This window comes from Podarcis melisellensis, assembly GCF_964234715.1.
Source record: "Podarcis melisellensis genome assembly, chromosome: 11".
Classification (NCBI taxonomy): domain Eukaryota; kingdom Metazoa; phylum Chordata; class Lepidosauria; order Squamata; family Lacertidae; genus Podarcis; species Podarcis melisellensis.
The window spans coordinates 43928126-43947437 of record NC_138543.1 but is presented as its reverse complement, the minus strand read 5'-3'; the positions used below and the strand labels follow the sequence as shown (position 1 = coordinate 43947437).

General features: G+C 42.8%; 1 protein-coding gene across 3 annotated transcripts in view; it reads left to right on the top strand.

Annotated features, from left to right (window-relative positions):
• The window catches only part of NNT (nicotinamide nucleotide transhydrogenase), a 55835-nt gene extending 40669 nt beyond the window's left edge, over positions 1-15166 (top strand). For all 3 annotated transcript variants that reach the window (XM_081929621.1, XM_081929622.1, XM_081929623.1), the window contains exons 20-22: positions 10768-10886; positions 11317-11432; positions 12452-15166. In XM_081929621.1, the coding sequence (XP_081785747.1) occupies positions 10768-10886; positions 11317-11432; positions 12452-12601 (385 nt within the window). In that variant the 3' untranslated portion in view covers positions 12602-15166. The remainder of the gene's footprint in view (positions 1-10767; positions 10887-11316; positions 11433-12451) is intronic.
• The last annotated feature ends 4146 nt before the right edge of the window (positions 15167-19312 follow it).

Genomic DNA, 19312 nt, shown 5'->3' with positions numbered 1-19312 from the left:
GGCATTATTGTTGACCACTTTTTCATTTGGGTGAATGTGGATTGATGCTTAAAATGCCAGAACTGCTTGCGCTGCCCATTGAATTCCTTTGAAACATGGAGCTGCTGTTGGATCTTCCAACAATTAATACATAATGGGTGTTGCCATTATTTAGGGATAATTCTGACATTTCAGGTGTAGCATGACCATGCTTGCTGCTGTGTTCTAAGCCACAATCACTTTATAACACCAGGAGTGTGGCCCACCAATTTTTAACAAAACAAATTTTTAACAAAACAAAGCTATTCTCTCTCTCTCTCTCTCTCTCTCTCTCTCTCTCTCTCTCTCTCTCTCTCTCTCTCTCTCCCCCCCCCCACCTTTTCTTTCCCTTTGGCTCCTGTGTGAGCTAGTGTTTAAGTCCCCCCCACCCCATTTTCTTCCTTTTTAAAACCTCAAAGCACTAAAGACTTTCCTTTCTGCGTCAGCTCTGTACAGAATAAATGCGAATGGAGTAGATGCTAGAGCCCATTTTGGCAAGCGTTTGCCACAGCAGTTACCTGGAGGGATTTATATGAAAGAAGTCTGTATTTACTGTTTGCGGCATGTTGGGTCTTTCATCACGTTCTGGTGCACCCATGGCATTCATTGAGTGCAGCTGCTTGCCCCGCACTTCCTGCCGGCCCCACAGAGCCTCAGGACAGCGCTGCGTCCCAGATGCGGTGGCATTGCCTGCACATCTGTGACAAATAAATGCCAGCACAGTCATGCGATGGTCATCAATGTATAATACCTGTGCTGCGCCAAGAAAAAATTGCATCTGTCATCCTGATGGCACGCCTGATGTCTGTGATTCAGAGACGCTGTGATTTTGGTGAGCCTTGCGCATAGCCATAACATGTTCCAGAAAAGAAACAAAAAACCCTCAGAGATTGTGTAACATGTAATGTTAATACTGAGACGTGCGACTCAGAAGCGTAGGAGAGATTTTGGGAGGGAAACAGCATTTCCTAACATCACCATTGGACATAAGGTTTTCCTTTGCAGCAGGGTTGCATCTTTAACGTATTACTAAAACCAGGCAAAAAAATAATAAATATGTGCCTGTAACATAAGTTCCTGCTGTTTTCTCCCTGTCTGTATCTTACTGCGTAATACAGTAAGTATCTTGGTGATGGATGTGCTGTGTTTCTCAAGGAAGCGTTTCCAAAGACATTTTCCCCCCTTGGGTTGATTTTTTGCCGGAAGCCTAATGGCTAAATAACTTGCAGGCAAATACATGAGCAGGCTCTTTCAATAAGCACTGGGTTCAAAGTGAGGTGGTAGCAAACCTCTGCCTGTGCTGTTCTTTTATTTTGAGATGGTTGTTGCACTAGATGCTGGTATTACCGTATTTTTTGCACCATAACACTCACTTTTTTCCTCCTAAAAAGTAAGGGGAAATGTCTGTGCGTGTTATGGAGGGAATGCCTACGGGTGGCATGCCTACGGATTTTCCTCCTCTAAAAACTACGTGCGTGTTATGGTCGGGTGCGTGTTATAGAGCGAAAAATACGGTAATTGAATGATGAAAGCAGAGCAGCAAGCAGCGACCATCCACCAAGGTTGTGATCTTAAGAGCACAGTTGCTTGCAACCAAGTCCCATTGAAGTCACGGAAGTTTTTAACAAAGCAAAAGTGGAATTGGAATTGAAGCATCAGAAAATTACCCTTTAGTTGGGGAGGCATCATTTCCAGCCTTGCATTCCTGGAAGGGGAAGCTAATGGTATGTGACAAATAGAGAGCAGGTACACTGACTCCCAGAATCATCCGTCAAGGCAGCAACAAACAAACACCCACTACTGCCATCGCCACCCATGGGCTTGGGACAAGAATCACACTGAACAAGGATGGGAAAGGGGGTCATAGCATGTCTCCAACAACAGAAAAGGGGGTTTTCAGGTCTATTTGTGAGTTCTTTTTTATAATATTTTTTATTAATTTTAACATATAAATTATAAAATATACCACAAAACTTATCACTTATACAATCTTTTTAGCCTTCCATCAGCACCTCTGATGATCCACCGTTTTAACCACTTCTTATGCATTTCTTAACTTTATATTGCCTTTACATCTCTTAACAAATCATCCTCCCCTTGTCCATTTTTACAATACTTCTAATAATACTCCTCACAAAACTTCTTGCAACCCTACAAACGTCGTCTGTTCTTCACAATTACTTTTCAAATAGTCCGTAAATTTACTCCAGTCTTCCGTGAATTTCTGGTCTCGCCGGTTTTGAATCCTTCTTGTTAGTTTATCTAATTCTGCATAGGTCTATTTGTGAGTTCTTAGAGGTGAACTGTTGTAGGCATTATACTGTGAATCCCAAGTAGGGAGAGCACTGTGGTCGTGTCCCATTTGCAGGCTTCACACAGGCATCTGCTTGGCCACAGTGAGAACACGATGCTGGACTAGATGAGCTTTTGACCCCATTCAGCAGGACTCTTCTGATGTATGTTGGCTACTGGGGTAAACAAGTTGCCCAACTAGATTGGCTTTTTGACCTGATTCAACAGGGCAGCTCTGGCATTTTTACAAAGGAAAGTGTGCTCTGCATCTGTTCCAAGTTCATTCCCAGGGCCTATGTCGTTCTTCAAAACCAGATTCTGGATCTGATCTCAGGCTCTTATTGAGCTCTTGGTAGGGAGTAATATTTCATGCAATTCCCGGTTCTATAAGGCAGGTCACTGTTTCCATTTTTGCAGACTGGGAATTCTGGTGTGAGCAACACCATCATTCATCCGTTCCACTGCATGCATGGGAGTTGGGATTTGAACTCAAGTCTCTATGGAACCATGCTGACTTTTGTTGGCTCTGCACCATTAATATATTAGGGCCCAGAAAGCTCCTTTTTTAGTTTACGGTACCGTTTAGGATTCTTTTAAATAGTCTGTGTAAACTATTTTCACTCAATTTAATGTTCTTCATAATATGTTATATGTCTTGTTTGAAACACTGAAACATTTCACTAATTCAGCCTACTAAATGCCACTTCTAGAATTTAGAATTCATGTAACGTTGAGAACAGGTGAACAAGTATTATCACAAACAGTATCCACCCCCCATCCGAGTACTTAAACTGCAGAATGTAAATATGCCCCACTGAAGGCATAAGATAAACACCACAAACCATGTAAGTCAAAGGTTTAGTGTCTCGCAGCTCCAGAACACAGCTTAATTAACAACTGTTTGTACCACTCCACCATAGCCAAGCCCTGTACCCTAAAATACACATGACTATTTGGACATTGCGATGCAGTTCTACTCCAGGGATATCAGAAGCTTCCGCAAAGAGCTGTAAATCCTTTCACAGTTCTCCTTCTCCTGGGTCTACACGTTGCATACAAGGAGTTGCAAAACTCTGTTGTTCAGTTAGTTATTTATAGGAAACTTCTCCCTGACTTTTCTGCTATACACAGCACCCAAGGTGGCTTGGCAGTTAGGTCTAACAGCTGTGATAAGGACTGTGCTTTGTTTTTTAATTTATTATTACACAGGGAATCCTGCCTTTCCTCCAGGGAATTCAGGGTAGGCCACACAGTGTGCCCTGGTGTTCCTTCTGCACAGGAAGTGCCTGGACCACAGATTGGACTTGCTTAACTTCTGGAAAGTTGCTGCACCTCCGGACATGCCCTGCTTCCATCTTGGCCCATAAGTAGATGCACTAAAGATCTCTACTCACAAGTTCCGTTCCAGCATTCCTCACACTCCCCAAACTGTGTTTTCGCTGCGTTAGCAGCACTGAAGTGTATCAACTGTTAGAGGAGGGGTAGTACCTCTGGCAGAGAACATGATGTGCTCCTTCTTGGGGTAGTTTGTGCTTTTAATGCATAGTATGGATGTGGCCAAAGACTCTGTCTCTAGCTTCACAAGGACAACTTCCTCAAAAAGTGGGGCTATTTCCAGCCTTTCTCTAAAATGTGCTTAAACTTAACCACAGTTCAAACTCTTCCTTTGCTTAGCTTATCATTGGATGGGGCTCCAGTTCTGGCTACAAATTTGGCAGATGCACAGGACGTTCTTTAGGGGTGTTATTTATTTATTTATTTATTTTTACAACTCAGCAGTGGAGAAGCCCCACTGGTGTGTGCGCGAGGCTGCCCAACTGGAATACTGCCAGAGGTCCTTATTGTAAAAAGCTGGAAATAATAGGCTTTCACTGCCCTGACACAATGGAAGTTCATGCGTCCAACCCGTCACAGAATTTGTCTGCTGTAATTTAATTAATAATCTTATGTGCAAATAGCTTCTGCCAAAATTTCTGAGACATAAGTGATCCTAGTAAGCTACATCTGCTCGATGCCGATCTCTTGCTTGCTCAATAGCATTTCTGAGCACTGCTAAGAGTTATAAATTTGCTGTGTAACATGCTCTGCTAGCCACTCTGCCTCTGATTATCCCGGTGCGTGCAATCTCTCTCTGTTCCCAGTATCCACTTGGTTGGCAGTTTTCCTAGAAACACACTCTCTGTTTTCGTCAGAAATATGATATGAATGAGAGAACATACGAACATCCTTAGGAGTGTTGTGCTTGCTTGGAATACATGAGAACCAGAGTTTACAGAGGACAGGTCCCAGAGACCGGAACCTGTAAAGCGGAATGAGAGATTAAAAGTTTTGTAACCTGTAATGCATTCAACCCAAGCTTCTCTGCTTCCGGTGAAGCATCAGGGGTGTTTCTACATTGCATTCGATTCGTGTGCAATCTGTACAAAAATAGCTGAGCTCTAAACCCACAGTTTTCCACATGCAGTTTCAGGGGTGTTGTATATTCATTCAGCTATTCACACGTAATGCTCAATGAGTGTTCACTCTGTGTACACAATGGTTGAGCTGTTTAAATAACAATTGCATGCTGTTTTTCACAAACACTGAGAATAATATAATATAATGTGGCAGCTAGACTGGTGACTGGGAGCGGCCGCCGAGACCTCATAACACCGGTCCTGAAAGACCTACCAGTACGTTTCCAGTACGTTTCCAAGCACAAAACAAAGTGTTGGTGCTGACCTTTAAAGCCCTAAACGGCCTCAGTCCAGTATACCTGAAGGAGCGTCTGCACCCCCATTGTTCAGCCTAGGCACTGAGGTCCAGCGCCAAGTGCCTTCTGGTGGTTCCCTTGCTGCGAGATGCCAAGTTACAGGGAACCAGGCAGAGGGCCTTCTTGGTAGTGGCACCCGCCCTATGGAACACCCTCCCACCAGACGTCAAAGATAAAAACAACTACCAGACTTTTGTTGTTGTTGTTTAGTCATTTAGTCGTGTCCGACTCTTCGTGACCCCATGGACCAGAGAACGGCAGGCACCTCTGTCCTCCACTGCCTCCCACAGTTTCGTCAAACTCATGCTGGTAACCTCGAAAACACTATCCAACCATCTCGTCCTCTGTCGCCCCCTTCTCCTTGTGCCCTCCATCTTTCCCAACATCAGGGTCTTTTCCAGGGAGTCTTCTCTTCTCATGAGGTGGCCAAAGTATTGGAGCCTCAGCTTCAGGATCTGTCCTTCCAGTGAGCACTCAGGGCTGATTTCCTTCAGATTGGAGAGGTTTGATCTTCTTGCAGTCCATGGGACTCTCAAGAGTCTCCTCCAGCACCATAATTCAAAAGCATCAATTCTTCGGCGATCAACCTTCTTTATGGTCCAGCTCTCACTTCCATACATCACTACTGGGAAAACCATAGCTTTAACTATACGAACCTTTGTTGGCAAGGTGATGTCTCTGCTTCTCAAGATGCTGTCTAGGCCTGTCATTGCTCTTCTCCCAAGAAGCAGGCGTCCTTGGTTAAGAACCAGACTTTTAGAAGACATCTAAAGGCAGCCCTGTTTAGGAAAGCTTTTAATGTTCAATAGACTATTGTATTTTAATATTCTGTTGAAAGCTGCCCAGAGGGGTGGGGTATAAATAAATTATTATTATTATTTTATTTTAGTGTTGGAAGGGACCTCAAAGGTCATCCAGTCCAACCCCCTGCAATGCAGGAACCACAGCTAAAGCATCCCTGACAGATGGTCACCCAACCTCTGCTTAAAAACCTCCAATGAAGGAGAGTCCACTACCTCCTGAGGGAGTCTGTTTCACGGTCAAACAGCTCTTACTGTCAGAAAGTTCTTCCTAATGTTGAGTCGGAATCTCCTTTCTTTGAATCTGTTGGTTTGGGTCCTAACCCTTGGAACAATACAACAATGCAAATTGGTTTCCACTGCTGGTTCTTAACCAAGGAAGACATTGCCAACAAGACCTCAAATTTAAATTGTGACTGTTCATAACACACCAGACGAGAGAAAGACAAAATAAGATGTATGTTAGGGATGATTAGGAAAGTGACAGAAAATGTAACCCCAAATAATATAACGGTGCAACCACACTAGGAATAATAGGTAGAGTTCTGGTCACTCAGAAATGGAAGTCAGCCCTGAGTGCTCACTGGAAGGACAGATCCTGAAGCTGAGGCTCCAATACTTTGGCCACCACATGAGAAGAAAAGACTCCCTGGAAAAGACCCTGATGTTGGGAAAGATTGAGGGCACAAGGAGAAGGGGACGACAGAGGACGAGATGGTTGGATAGTGTTTTCAAAGCTACTAACATGAGTTTGACCAAACTGCGGGAGGCAGTGGAAGACAGGAGTGCCTGGCATGCTCTGGTCCATGGGGTCATGAAGAGTTGGACATGACTAAATGACTAAACAACAGCAACCAACAACAATTGTCCCTCCCAAACCTTGAGGGAGGGAGAAGAGAGATGAGTAAGAACATGCAACCAAAAGATGCATTGTAATAAAAACTGCTTGGATATAACTTATATTGGAAACACAGGGGAACTGCATCTATTGCCTGAATTCTAACACAGACATCCACATTGGAGTTCTTCTAAAAATTATTGTGCTTCAGCAGGGTTTTGGGGTGGTTTTTTTTGGAAAGAGGAGAACTGTTTCACATGGCTTGAATTACTTAGTGGCTGACTGGTTGAACCTTTAAGCTTCTTAATATTTTGTCCTATTTGTTTTGCTGTTGTATATCTGATTCTACATCTGGTCTTTGCTAGAAGGACTGCAGTTACTTTCCCTCTAAAGTATCCTTGGGGCTGTGTGCCGTTTGCAAACATGCTTTGTGAGGAAAAAGCCTACTGTTTCTATCAGCCTTCCCTACCCCTTCCGTCCCCCAAGTTTCTGGCCACTATGGTTTTTAAAAATAGGGCTGGAAACTGATTGCTGCTTCGATGTTAGTTTAAAATTGCAGAAACATTTCCATGAGATGCTCAATTAAGGGGAAGTATATGTATATACATGTATAAAAGGGAAAAAAGTATGCTACAAATCCAGATAAAGCTTTATGAAATGTACACTGTCCTGGAAGTACTGTAGACATGTGAATACATACTTCCTGTGTTGATAATTTTAGGGCCAAATGAGACATGTCACAGGACATCTGAGAACAAGGTCTACTTTGATTTATCTTTAGCTCAAGGCAAGGAAGCACTGCAGGTACTGGTTTTAGTTGCAAAACAGCATAGGGCAAAGGAATGTCTCATTTAGTGTTTCCCGGTAGTTGCTTGTGATTTCTCTCTATTTTTTTATCCCTTGAGGAGGTCCTGTTCATGAATCTCCTATATAACATGCCTTGTTTAGTCCCTAGATGCTCAAGTGGCTTGGGTGATGAGCAATCATAATACGGCAAGTAAACTAGCTTTGGTTGCAATACCTTAACCCTGCAGAATGATTCTTTCTAGAAACGTGAAGCAGGGCAGTGGGAGATACATGAGCCTTCAGTAGCCGTCTGTCAGATAATATATGCTTACACCAGGCCTTCCATATCACCACCATCTTTTCCAGGACCACCACTAAGACATGTGCTTAAACACAACTCACCCAGTTCTCTGAACAACCAAAATCAAATATTGGAAGCAGGTTGTCACAGATAATTAGGTGATCTGGGCATGGGAAGAGTTCTCCTTAAAGAAAAAAGAAAATCTTAATTACACCTATGCTTCTGTGGCCTAATTTGACTGTACTCACACAAGATTGGTGTCCTTTGTTTTGTTTTCAACATTTCTGTAGAAAGCTTGATGAAAATGTTTGGCCGGTGTGCTAAAATGGTGGAGAAATGTTCATATTAAGGATTAGGTATGATAAAGAAACACTGAGCATCATAATTGCCATTGTATTAGTTTTATGTTGAACCCTCTTTTAGACAGAGCAAATCAAATCTAGTGTGTCTGCGATGACAAATTTCCTATACAGTGGTACAAATTATATAAGGTGGGGAGAAGCCTCTCTATACTTTCCTCACTCCTGCTCTATACTTTCCTCACTCCTGTTTCTCAAATACAGGCCAGGGTGTTCCAGGAATACAAAGCAAAGCTTCTGAAAAACATGTTTTTAATTCCCAAGTGGACTTAATTAAGCAGGTGGTCTTGCCCACCTCTTCTTGCCACAGGTTTAATCTCTTCAATAATTTCATGGCAACAATCACCCCCATTAACTTGATAAATTCAGCAGTTCAGTCCTTGTGTATTTGAGACTTGATCCAGAAGCAGCTAAATCTTCACTATTTGGGCCAGAATCCGGGCTCTAAAGAAAATCTCTATGTCATGTTGAATTGTTGTAGACAGAGGTTTTTCACACAAGGACTTTTTACCCTTGAGGTGTTTGTGAAAGGCTTTTCAAGTTCAGCTAAATTTTAAACCCATCAGTGGCTCCCAGCTCTTAGTTCTTTGGTATAGTCCCAGGGCCAGCTTTGTGACATGATTTGGATTTTTTTTTAAAAGGCAAAAATCCCCATCTTGCTTTGAACTGGTTTTATACATGAGGAATTTGGAGTGTTGAATTGGCTTGTGGCTTTTGTTGTAAAGTATGCAAATAAAATTAAAAGACCTAGCATTTTAAACTCAAATCTAAACTCGTTCAGGCAGCAGCTTCACATTGACACCGTTAGTAGTAACCTGGATGATTAAAGCAATCACTCATTTATACAAAAGCATACAAGAAGAGGAGGGACGTGGGTAGTGCTGTGCTCTAAACCACTGAGCCTCTTGGGCTTGCCGATCAGAAGGTCGGCAGTTCGAATCCCTGCGACGGGTTGAGCTCCCATTGCTCTGTCCCAGCTCCTACCAACCTAGCAGTTCGAAAGCACCTCAAAGTGCAAGTAGATCAATAGGTACCACTCCAGCGGGAAAGTAAACGGCCTTTCCGTGCGCAGTTCTGGTTCGCCAGAAGCGGCTTAGTCATGCTGGCCACATGACTTGGAAGCTGTACGCCGACTCCCTTGGCCAGTAAAGCGAGATGAGCGCAGCAACCCCAGAGTCATCTGCGACTGGACCTAATGGTCAGGGGTCCCTTTACCTTATTACAAGAAGAATCATAGAATTGTAGAGTTGGAAGGGACTTTGAGGGTCAGTTAGTCCCACCCCTTGCAATGCAAGAATCTTTAGCCCAACATGGGGCTTGAACCCACGACCCTGAGATGAAAAGTCTCATGCTTGATCCTGTTTCCCACAGTGGCCAGCCAAAGGCATATGGGAAACCCATGGGCAGAATATGAGGGTAATGTTCAGCCCTTTCCTGCTGGTGCCTCCTAGCTACTGACATTCAGTGGCACGCTGCCTGCCTCTGCTTCTGGAGCAATCATGAATAGTAGCCATTTATAGCCTTATTCAATGAAATTCAATAAAATTGTCTAATCCCCTTAAATCTGTCCACATAATGCATGTTGGCCACCACAACATCTTGTTGCAAATTCATCGTTTCAACTATGTACTTTGTGAAGAATTACTTCCTTTTGTCTTTCTCAAATCTTTCACCATTCTGCTTCATTGGAGGACATCAGGTTCTAGTATTTTACATATAAGAGAGGGGAGGAAAAAATCCCCTCACCCTATTTCTCTTTCCCATTTCATTCACAATTTCATATACTTCTATGTCTCCCTTACTCACCTTTTCCCCCCTAAACTAAATGAATGCTTTATTTGCTTTGTCATTAGGAAACCACGCCAACCCTTTTTTGTTGGTTTTTGCAAACCTTTCCTAGCTCTACAATATCCCTTTTGAGTGACCAGAACTCTACCTATTATTCCAGTTGTGGTTGCACCGTCATATTATTTGGAGTTACATTTTCTGTCACTTTCCTAATCATCCCTAACATACAGGATAAGGCTATGGGCGTTTTCCAGTCCCAAAGATCGCAGGCCTCTGAATATCAGGTTGGAAGAATGCTGATCTGCTTCCAGGACTAGCTGGGATTTTGGTCTGACCCATCAGGGTTCCTATGTTCTTAACCTACCCTCTCAGCCTTGGGTTTCCATATTTAACATGTGGGGTTGTACTCAAATAATGTGCTGTGATAATTAATAAGAGAAGAGTTGGGGAAGAGTTCAGTGGTAGAGCATCTGCTTTGCATGCAGAACCCAGGATTCATTCCTCAGCATCTCCAGGTAGGATGGAGAGAGACCGCTGTCTGAGAAACCTGGAGAGTCTCTGCTACTCAGTGTAGACCAGGGTTTCCCAAACCTGGGTCTCTAACTATTTTTGGACTACAACTCCCATCATCCCTAGCTAGCAGGACCAGTGGTCAGGATGATGGGAATTGTAGTCCAAAACCAGCTGGAGGCCCAAGTTTGGGGAATCCCTGCTGCAGGCAATACTGAGCTACATGGACTCAATGTTCTAAAGCTTCTTCCTATTTTCTTTTTATTTATTTTATTATGTACCACATATATAATTTCATTGCCTCTTTCTCCCACTACCCTCAGGTTTGGTATTCATCCCGTCGCCGGACGCATGCCTGGGCAGCTGAATGTGCTACTCGCAGAAGCCGGTGTGCCATACGACATTGTCCTAGAAATGGATGAGATCAATGAAGACTTCCCAGGTGAGAGAGCCACTCCCTGGTCCGTTTTTGCTTTCATCTGTGTGTGTGTTCTAAAATGCTAGCTCACAATGCTTCACTTTGATTACAATATGGAAATTTGCAGTCTAAATTATGTCAGGTTCTTATCTGGCTCACTCTGTCATTGTTATCAGTTCCCTTACTAAATGCATGCATTGGAAATTAATATTTCCATGCTGCTCCTTATCATTTTAATCTAATTTTTTTAAGCTTCCAGGAAAAACAATTTAACACTCTCCAATAATTAATTTGGGGAAGTCCACCTGTACTGGTTTTATATCTCTATGTGATAAATTGAAATTTCTGCCTCTTCATGCTACTATGATGCAAGCGGCTAACTGTTGGAATATTGAGTTCTGTTCATAATTTTGTGTGTTTGTATGTGGTCTCCCCCCCTTTATTCTTAATGCAGAAACTGATCTAGTCCTTGTCATTGGAGCTAATGACACAGTTAATTCAGCTGCCCAGGAAGATCCAAACTCCATCATTGCTGGAATGCCTGTTCTAGAAGTTTGGAAAGCAAAGCAGGTAGGCTCCAAAACATTGTGGCAGAAATTCCATGTTTTCTCAAACTCTTTAAAGCTGTCATCTTAGTAATTATGCCCCAAGCTACCACAAATTTTCTGCCCACTTTCTCCTGAACTCTTTTCCAATATGGACAGGCTAGAAGGCACTGTTGAGAGGGCAGGGGAAATTTGTTTCACCTGGAAGAATGTCTTCCAAATTATTCTGCCCATTGGGAACTACATAGTGGAATATTGTTGCTTTCTCCCACTGCAGGGAGCTATCCGTGCCTTGATGATATAGACTGCTGTTACTCTAGTCCCACAACTCCTCTTGGACCTACCGTATTTTTCGTTCCATAAGTCACACTTTTTTCCTCCTAAAAAGTAAGGGGAAATGTCTGTGCGTCTTATGGAGCGAATATGCGGTCAATCGCTGGGTCCCTTTCTGGCCCCGCCCCCTTGCCCAGGCCTCCATTGTTGAAGGTTCTGCAGATGGAGGCTGTTTGTTTCCCCAGTGACATGTGACTGGCTGATTAGATTATCTGTCTAGAAACTGTAGAAACGACTCCCTTTCCTTTCCTAAATAAACTACAGAACTGTGAGTTGAACCCCATAAAAACAGATTTTTTTTCCCTTTGCAAGTAAGCTTAACAACTTTGAGCTGATCCTCAAAAAAAGGAACTTTTCCCCTTTGCAAAAGAAGCTGCACAACTGTGAGCTGATCCCCCCCAAAATGGGGCTTTCTCCCTTTCCTCCTCTAAAAACTAAGTGCGTCTTATGGTCAGGTGTGTCTTATGGAGCGAAAAATAGGGTGCTTGCCACACCCGTATTGATTAAACAAAAAGTGTTGCAGTTATCCCTGGTCGACTTTTCTGAAACGGGTGGGGGAAACCTTTAGCCCCAACTTGACAACAGAACAGTTAATGTGTATTGAAATATTTTTTCCCCAATGGGGTTGCTCTATATAAACAACCACCTTCTTTTGTGTTGTTGCTGAGTATTTATACCTGTGCCATATCTAATACAAGTCCCTCATTTCAGGTCATTGTTATGAAGAGATCTCTAGGTGTTGGCTACGCAGCTGTGGACAATCCAATCTTTTACAAGCCCAACACTGCTATGCTGCTTGGGGACGCTAAGAAGACGTGTGATGCCCTGCAGGCCAAAGTGAGGGAGTCCTACCAGAAATAAACACCTCTTGTTTAAAAAGCTATCCTTTGGCCAGTATGAACAAAAAAAAATCTAAAATGTGTTATCTACGTCAAAAGTCGTAGGTTGTTCTTGAAACAGAGGTTCAGAAAAAAAGTGTTAAGGGTGAAAATTTAACTAACAGTATATAAGGGGGAGGGGGGACCCAAAGTGAGCTCTCTTGTGGGGCTGGAACATGGATTTTTAGAATTCTTGAATGCAGTGCATTTCAGAGGAACACAATGACACTCAGGAATTTGGGGGGTAAATCTGTTCATCTAGTGTGACATGAGATATAAGGGAAGCATTTATACATGCGGGGCAGCTGCTGCCATTTTTAAAATGGGTCATTTGGCTTCAGTTCTTGTTTATTGGTTCCAAGTGAACACAGAATTCAGCTGATTGGCTCTTTTCCAGATCTCAGACCCCGTAGCTGGATATCTTAGATTTTGGCTGGCTTCTTACTTACGACCTTCTAAAATCTATTTTGTGCTACTTTTGAAATGCATTTTGATACATTCACAACCGACGTGTTTGAGATGCTGGATATGGGCGGTTTCTTGTCCTACATACTTCAGATGCTGGGGTGTGAGTGGATAGTTACAATTCTAGACCACCTGAAATACATTTTTAATTAAAAAAATCATGTGGGCAGCATAGAAACCCAATAAGCTTCAGGGAGAAAAAAAGATTCTGATTACTGGTCTTCCTTTTTAATTTAATTAAGATTACCATTGAAGCTACAATTCAGTGGTATCGGGGGTTATTTGACTTCCAGTGCAGCCTTGATTTTATTTAGTGCACTTGAGTGGAACTCAAATGTTTGACTAATAAAATGAATTTGTCATGTTTGCATAATGATGTAGCAACCGTCCGTGGTGACAGAGGCAAAACAAATAGCTGTAATTGTGTTAGAAAGCCTTAACATCTGGGCAAGACAGACTACTATGAAGTGAGTTAAACTTAGCCCAACTTGACTGTTTATAAATCCTGATTTTTAACATTGTGCTTATGGTGACCTTCTAATTTAATAGCAGATGAAAATTATGTCCGTTTAGCTACCTCCTTTTCTTGGTTAGTTTCTTTTTTTTAATGGCGAGATTCCCATAAGTTAAACAGCAGTAGATAGCAGAGGACTGGATCCAGCTAGGATCTTCCAGGCCCAGTAAACCAGTAGAAGGGATCCTTTCTCTCAGCTCCCATTCATTTCAGTGGGGCTTTTCTTTTTTTTAAAAAAAACTTGTCATCTTTCCTTACTCAGTGTCATTCTGATGCATAAGAATATTTGAGCCTCAACATTCCAATGCAAAGTTTGGGCAGCTATGTTTTAGCAGGACCTGTTTGGGACCTTGATTGTGTTGCAGTTGTGCCATACATTTCTAAAGATACAAACCTGTACACCATCAGAGCCCCGCCCCCTACAATAATGCAAATGGCAAAAAGATCCAGAACTTTGTAAAACCATATAAAGTAAAACAACAACAACAACCATCGCGGGGATTCAAACCACCGACCTTCTGATCAGCCAAGCCCAAGAGGCTCAGTGGTTTCGACCAGGCATAGGCAAACTCGGCCCTCCAGATGTTTTGGGACTACAACTCCCATCGTCCCTAGCTAACAGGACCAGTGGTCAGGGATGATGGGAATTGTAGTCTCAAAACATCTGGAGGGCCGAGTTTGCCTATGCCTGGTTTAGACCACAGCGACGCCCGCGTCCCATGTAAAACCACATATTCTCATAGGTGCATGCAAACAATAAATAACCGTATCAGTTAAGACTCCATTCCAGCTGGTTTCAGGCTATGCACACATTAGTGGCTTCAAATGCAGCAAGTTTGTTTTCCATTTCTACGGCACACTAGCACTTTCTGTACACACCAGAGAGGGGGCGGCGGTGTCTTCACCCAACGCACATTGCCCGATTCATTCCCCTGTGCCTGCAACCCTCAGACTCCCATTCAAGGAAGCTGCCACCTGCACTTCCGCAATGGCTGTCTGAGCTGCGCAAAACGCATCTTAACCGCAGCTTGCGTTTTCAAATCGGATGGCATCTGGTTTGAGGGAAGCACATAGGAGCGTTTATCAAGAAACTACAAGATACACATAGATTGCGGTTAACATCATGTACGCTCGGCTTTCAATGCCAGCAGTGGGAATGCAGTAGAGCCAGCGTAAATACGGTAATGTGTACACAGCTGCAATCTTCTATCAAGTTTGCATAACAAAGCAGTGTGTTAATTGGTATCGTTATTTATTGAATGCTGCATTGCAGCCATAAGGATTTAAGGTGCATTTTTATAAGGTTCTGCGTCTTGCTATTTGTCTTATTGCCGTCCCATTTCTGTACAACCTACACATTAACATAGTCAAAGAGAAGACCATCATCAGAGTTAGTTTTCCAATGCATAGTGATGCCTTTAAAGGCTGCAGTTTCCAACTTGCCTAAAATGTTGTCTTTTAATTTGATGATATACAAGCAGTTCGTAAAGAGGACCAGAAGTACCAATGTTAACCTGCCTATTGTTTGTATTATGGAACGCGAGAGGATTATTAAAATAAATAAATAAAGTGAACCAAATCTCATGTCCTTATTGCAGTATTTTGAAAAAAAACCAGGTTTTCTTCATTTTGAAGTGTGTGTGTGTGTGTAAATTTACTGGGCACAAAATTGCAATTTTTCACATTTTAGCAGTCCCCTAGTTTGCGTAGCTCTTTAACGGCCAACACCTTGAACCAGTCCTTCAAAAATCCGTTACCTATTCACTTAGAAGTACAAATGGCAAAGAAAAATAATTTTGAGCCTTTAAAATAATACTGCCCCGTTTGTTTCAAACCCACCAGCATCTTCTGCCTCCACACTCTTTTACTGCCAGCTAAGGAGTCTTCTACTTATTTATTGCATGTCAAACTTGATGCATGAGTGTTCATGATCCTTATACAGCAAGTGCAGTAATTAGTGAATCTCATTTCCAGAGGGCAATAACAGGAAGTTCCTGCTTTTCGCGACTCTCCATCATTTGTCTGCTTTTTCGTGGAAACATAAAATTCAATTTAGCCATTCCAGAAACCTGTCATCTATTAATAGGCTTTTATTTTAATGATTCTATTTATATTCCCCACCTTTCTTCCATGGAAGTCAGGAGTGAGAGGAAGGGGGGTGGGTCTCATCCAGTCTTCCCATCCAGTCACTGATCCAGAGTTTCAGCATTTTACTTCACTGTGCCCATTCAGACTGTGCTCTAGGATCCAGCCATTCATTAAAGGCAGAAAGTATTTGAGCAATCTTGTCCTGGATTTAAATCCACCAGAAATATGTGTGTGCATGCACACACACATGTAAAAGTAAAATCTGACACCAGGAAAACATATGGGATCTGCAGAAATTATGTATATTAAGTATGCACAGTGCAGTACTGTCAACATTTATTTTTTTAGAAGAAAAGAGCTGGTTAAAAGTGTGGCACTTACTGTGGCAACTTCATGGTGAGTACTGGCACATTTTTTTCTAGAACAAAAGCACCGAGTATGCAGCGTATAATTTCTCGTCTGAGTCTTGGGAAGTTCATTTCAAAAACTAGTTCAGGCTGTCGGAAAAAGGAACTAATTGCATTTTGTGTTCATCCCTTTACAAAATGCGCTAGTTCATTTCTGTTCACAGCTATGAAGCTGCCTTATATTGAATCAGATCGTTTATTCATCTAGCACAATACTGTCCTACCACAGCTCTCTAGGGTTTTGGGCGTGATTCTCTGCTGACACCTGGATATTACAGGGGTTGAATTTGGGACCTTCTGCATGCAAAGCAGACGATCTGCCACTGGGCTATGGTCCTTCCTCTCAAAGAGCAACAGTCCATTCATGTTCATCCAAACGATCATCGGCACAGCGGAGAGTACATTTTTTTTGGGGGGGGAACAATTACAATCTTTAATCTCTAAAGGCCCAAAGAGTTTCTGACAAATGTAAGAGAACGAACTTGAAAGATGAACGATAAATCGTTCCAAGTTCTACCCCCAAACACACTTCGTTCCCATCCAGCAGTTATGGGACCTTCTTCCAGGTGTAGTTCAGAGAACTTCCTTTAATTGAACCAGTCTGTTTCAAGCATTGGCTTTCACATTCCCTACGCACATCCCAGCCCTAGGATCCTTGGGAACTGTGTTTGTTGTCAGTGGGCTCAGGACCTCTTAACAGAATCCGCTGCAACTTCACTATACTAAAATTCCCCATGGTTCTTTGCAGGAGGCATCACAATGGTTAAATGGACATCAAATGAATAGGGATATACCCAGAGGATGTTTATAATTGCATGCTAACCAAGCTTCTTCTTCTTTTTTTACAACAACAACCTATTTTCATTGGCAGAATTGGTCCCATGTTTGAGTGGTCATTGGCAAAGTGCCCTGTGTGGAATCTCTCCTGCCTCCTTTCTGCTGCTTGTGGGTTTATTGGGTGGTGGTTGCAGCAGGCAACTGAATATCCTACAGTGCCTTGGAGGAATGCTGTGTCAGGTGCTCCCAGGGCACGGTGGCATTTTTTTTTAAAAGGGAAGCTCACACCTGCCCATTGAGAGCAGTGCAGTGCAAAGGCTCAGAGATGACAATGGGCCCCAAGGATGCCAGACCTCCTGTTCTTAATCTAGTTAACCACCCATGCATTTTGGTAGCATTTTAAAAAAAGGAATCATAACACCCAGTGTCTGTTCACTGTACTTCTTATGTGTTAATTGCCTCTGTGATGGAAACTTCTTAGAAGAATCAACAGGAGCTTAAAAAAATTCTTTCAATTCCACAAATCCAACCAAATTCGATGAGTTAAATTGAAATCTCTCTGCCTCTGCCATATGTATGCATGTAGCAAGCAAACTTTCCAGACCCTTAGAAAACCTTTGCTTTGGAGAATTTGAATGATGAGAATGTTAGAGCTGCCCTCTTGTTTAAACATCCAGCTCCTTGAGAGCTGCTAGTTTTTACTGGCTGCTGTTCCAACAGCTGTAGACCGGGGACCAAAATTCTTCTGCGCTCATGGCAGTGACTTGTATAATCCAGCTGGCCTGAAGTCACTTAGGAGAAACAAATAATTCTATTAATTAGGGCTTCAGCCTGCAAGCATGTGATGCTTGCTAAATGAGAGGATCAGACTGCACCATCACAGCTGGGTATGGGGCTAATCACCATCCAGGTTATTTTACCACTCCATATACCCACAAATAATTAAATTGTGAAACTTATGCTTGTAACGAGAAACACCCCCCTGCAGATTTAGAGGGTGGCCTTTTTTCTCTTGCCAACGATCACAAAATGTTTCTAAAGTGGCACATACCAATATATTCTCTGTGAGATGGATAATGAGGGAGATAAAGGCTTTAAAAATAAATAAAACTTGTGGCCAATTATTTCTAGTAAGTTTGTGTCTACTTTCCCCCTTTAGACTTTCATTGCAGTTTCCCCCAGAGCAGTAATTTTGCAACCCTAGTACATGTTGGCTTGCAAGATATTTTCCCTGATTCAAAGTAACAATTGATTCTACAGGCTGAAGCTCTTAGTCTGGCCATGTGGGAGTTTTATTGCTTCTCGTTGAGGAAAAGGACGGGGCAAAACAGTAATCTACACAGTAACAAATTGGGCAGTTTGCTAAGATTTGGCTTAGGGGCAATGACACCAATGAATACATAGCCTTGTAGCATCTTACAGGCAGATCTATTCTATACTCAACAGAAACTAAGAACATAAGAAGAGCCTGCTGGATCAAGCCAATGGCCCACCTATTCCCATATCCTGTTCTCACAGTGGTCAATCAGATGCCTGTGGGAAGCCAACAAGCAGGACCTAAGTGCAATAAGGACTCTCCCTACACGTGATTTCCAGTAAGAGGCAAAAATCTATATTGGTGTAGTCCACCTATTCTTAAGGAAATCAGCCCTGAGTGCTCACTGGAAGGACAGATCCTGAAGCTGAGGCTCCAATAATTTGGCCACCTCATGAGAAGAGAAGACTCCCTGGAAAAGACTCCCTGATGTTGGGAAAGATGGAGGGCACAGGGAGAAGGGGACGACAGAGGAAGAGATGGTTGGACAGTGTTCTTGAAGCTACCAGCATGAGTTTGACCAAACTGCAGGAGGCAGTGGAAGACAGGAGTGCCTGGTGTGCTCTGGTCCAGGGGGTCACGAAGAGTCAGACACGACTAAAGGACTAAACAACAACAACAAACCTGAGCCTACGTCAGAGGTGTTCACAGCATTAACCCTCCCCCGTAGTCCTTGTTTCTCCCCCACCACAGCCTTGGATTCAAATGGACACTAGCCATGTCCTTTTCCATCCTGCAACCTTTCCCCCCTTCTGGGTCACACCACAGCAAATTCTGCAGAAAAGCTCTGGCATTGTCCCCCTCACTTTCTAAGAGCTGGAGGCTGAGCGCCCTCTTCATTGCTTTCTTAATGGCTCATCACCTCCCCTTTCTTCTCTTAATGGCCCCTTACCCAGGTGATTACATCATGAAGAAGCTAGCCTAGCTTATATCTTAACCCTTGCTGGATCCAGGCATTCAGGAAGCTTGATTAAATTCTAACACTTACTGGATCTGTAAATGAGCCACCATAGTTGCAAGAGGGGCATGGAAATTTGTGCCCTGGGCTTTTTAGACTCATCTACCCATGGACTGAAATCAAAGGGAAACATTGGTTGCCAGATGTGAAATATATTGGCATTATTTTCA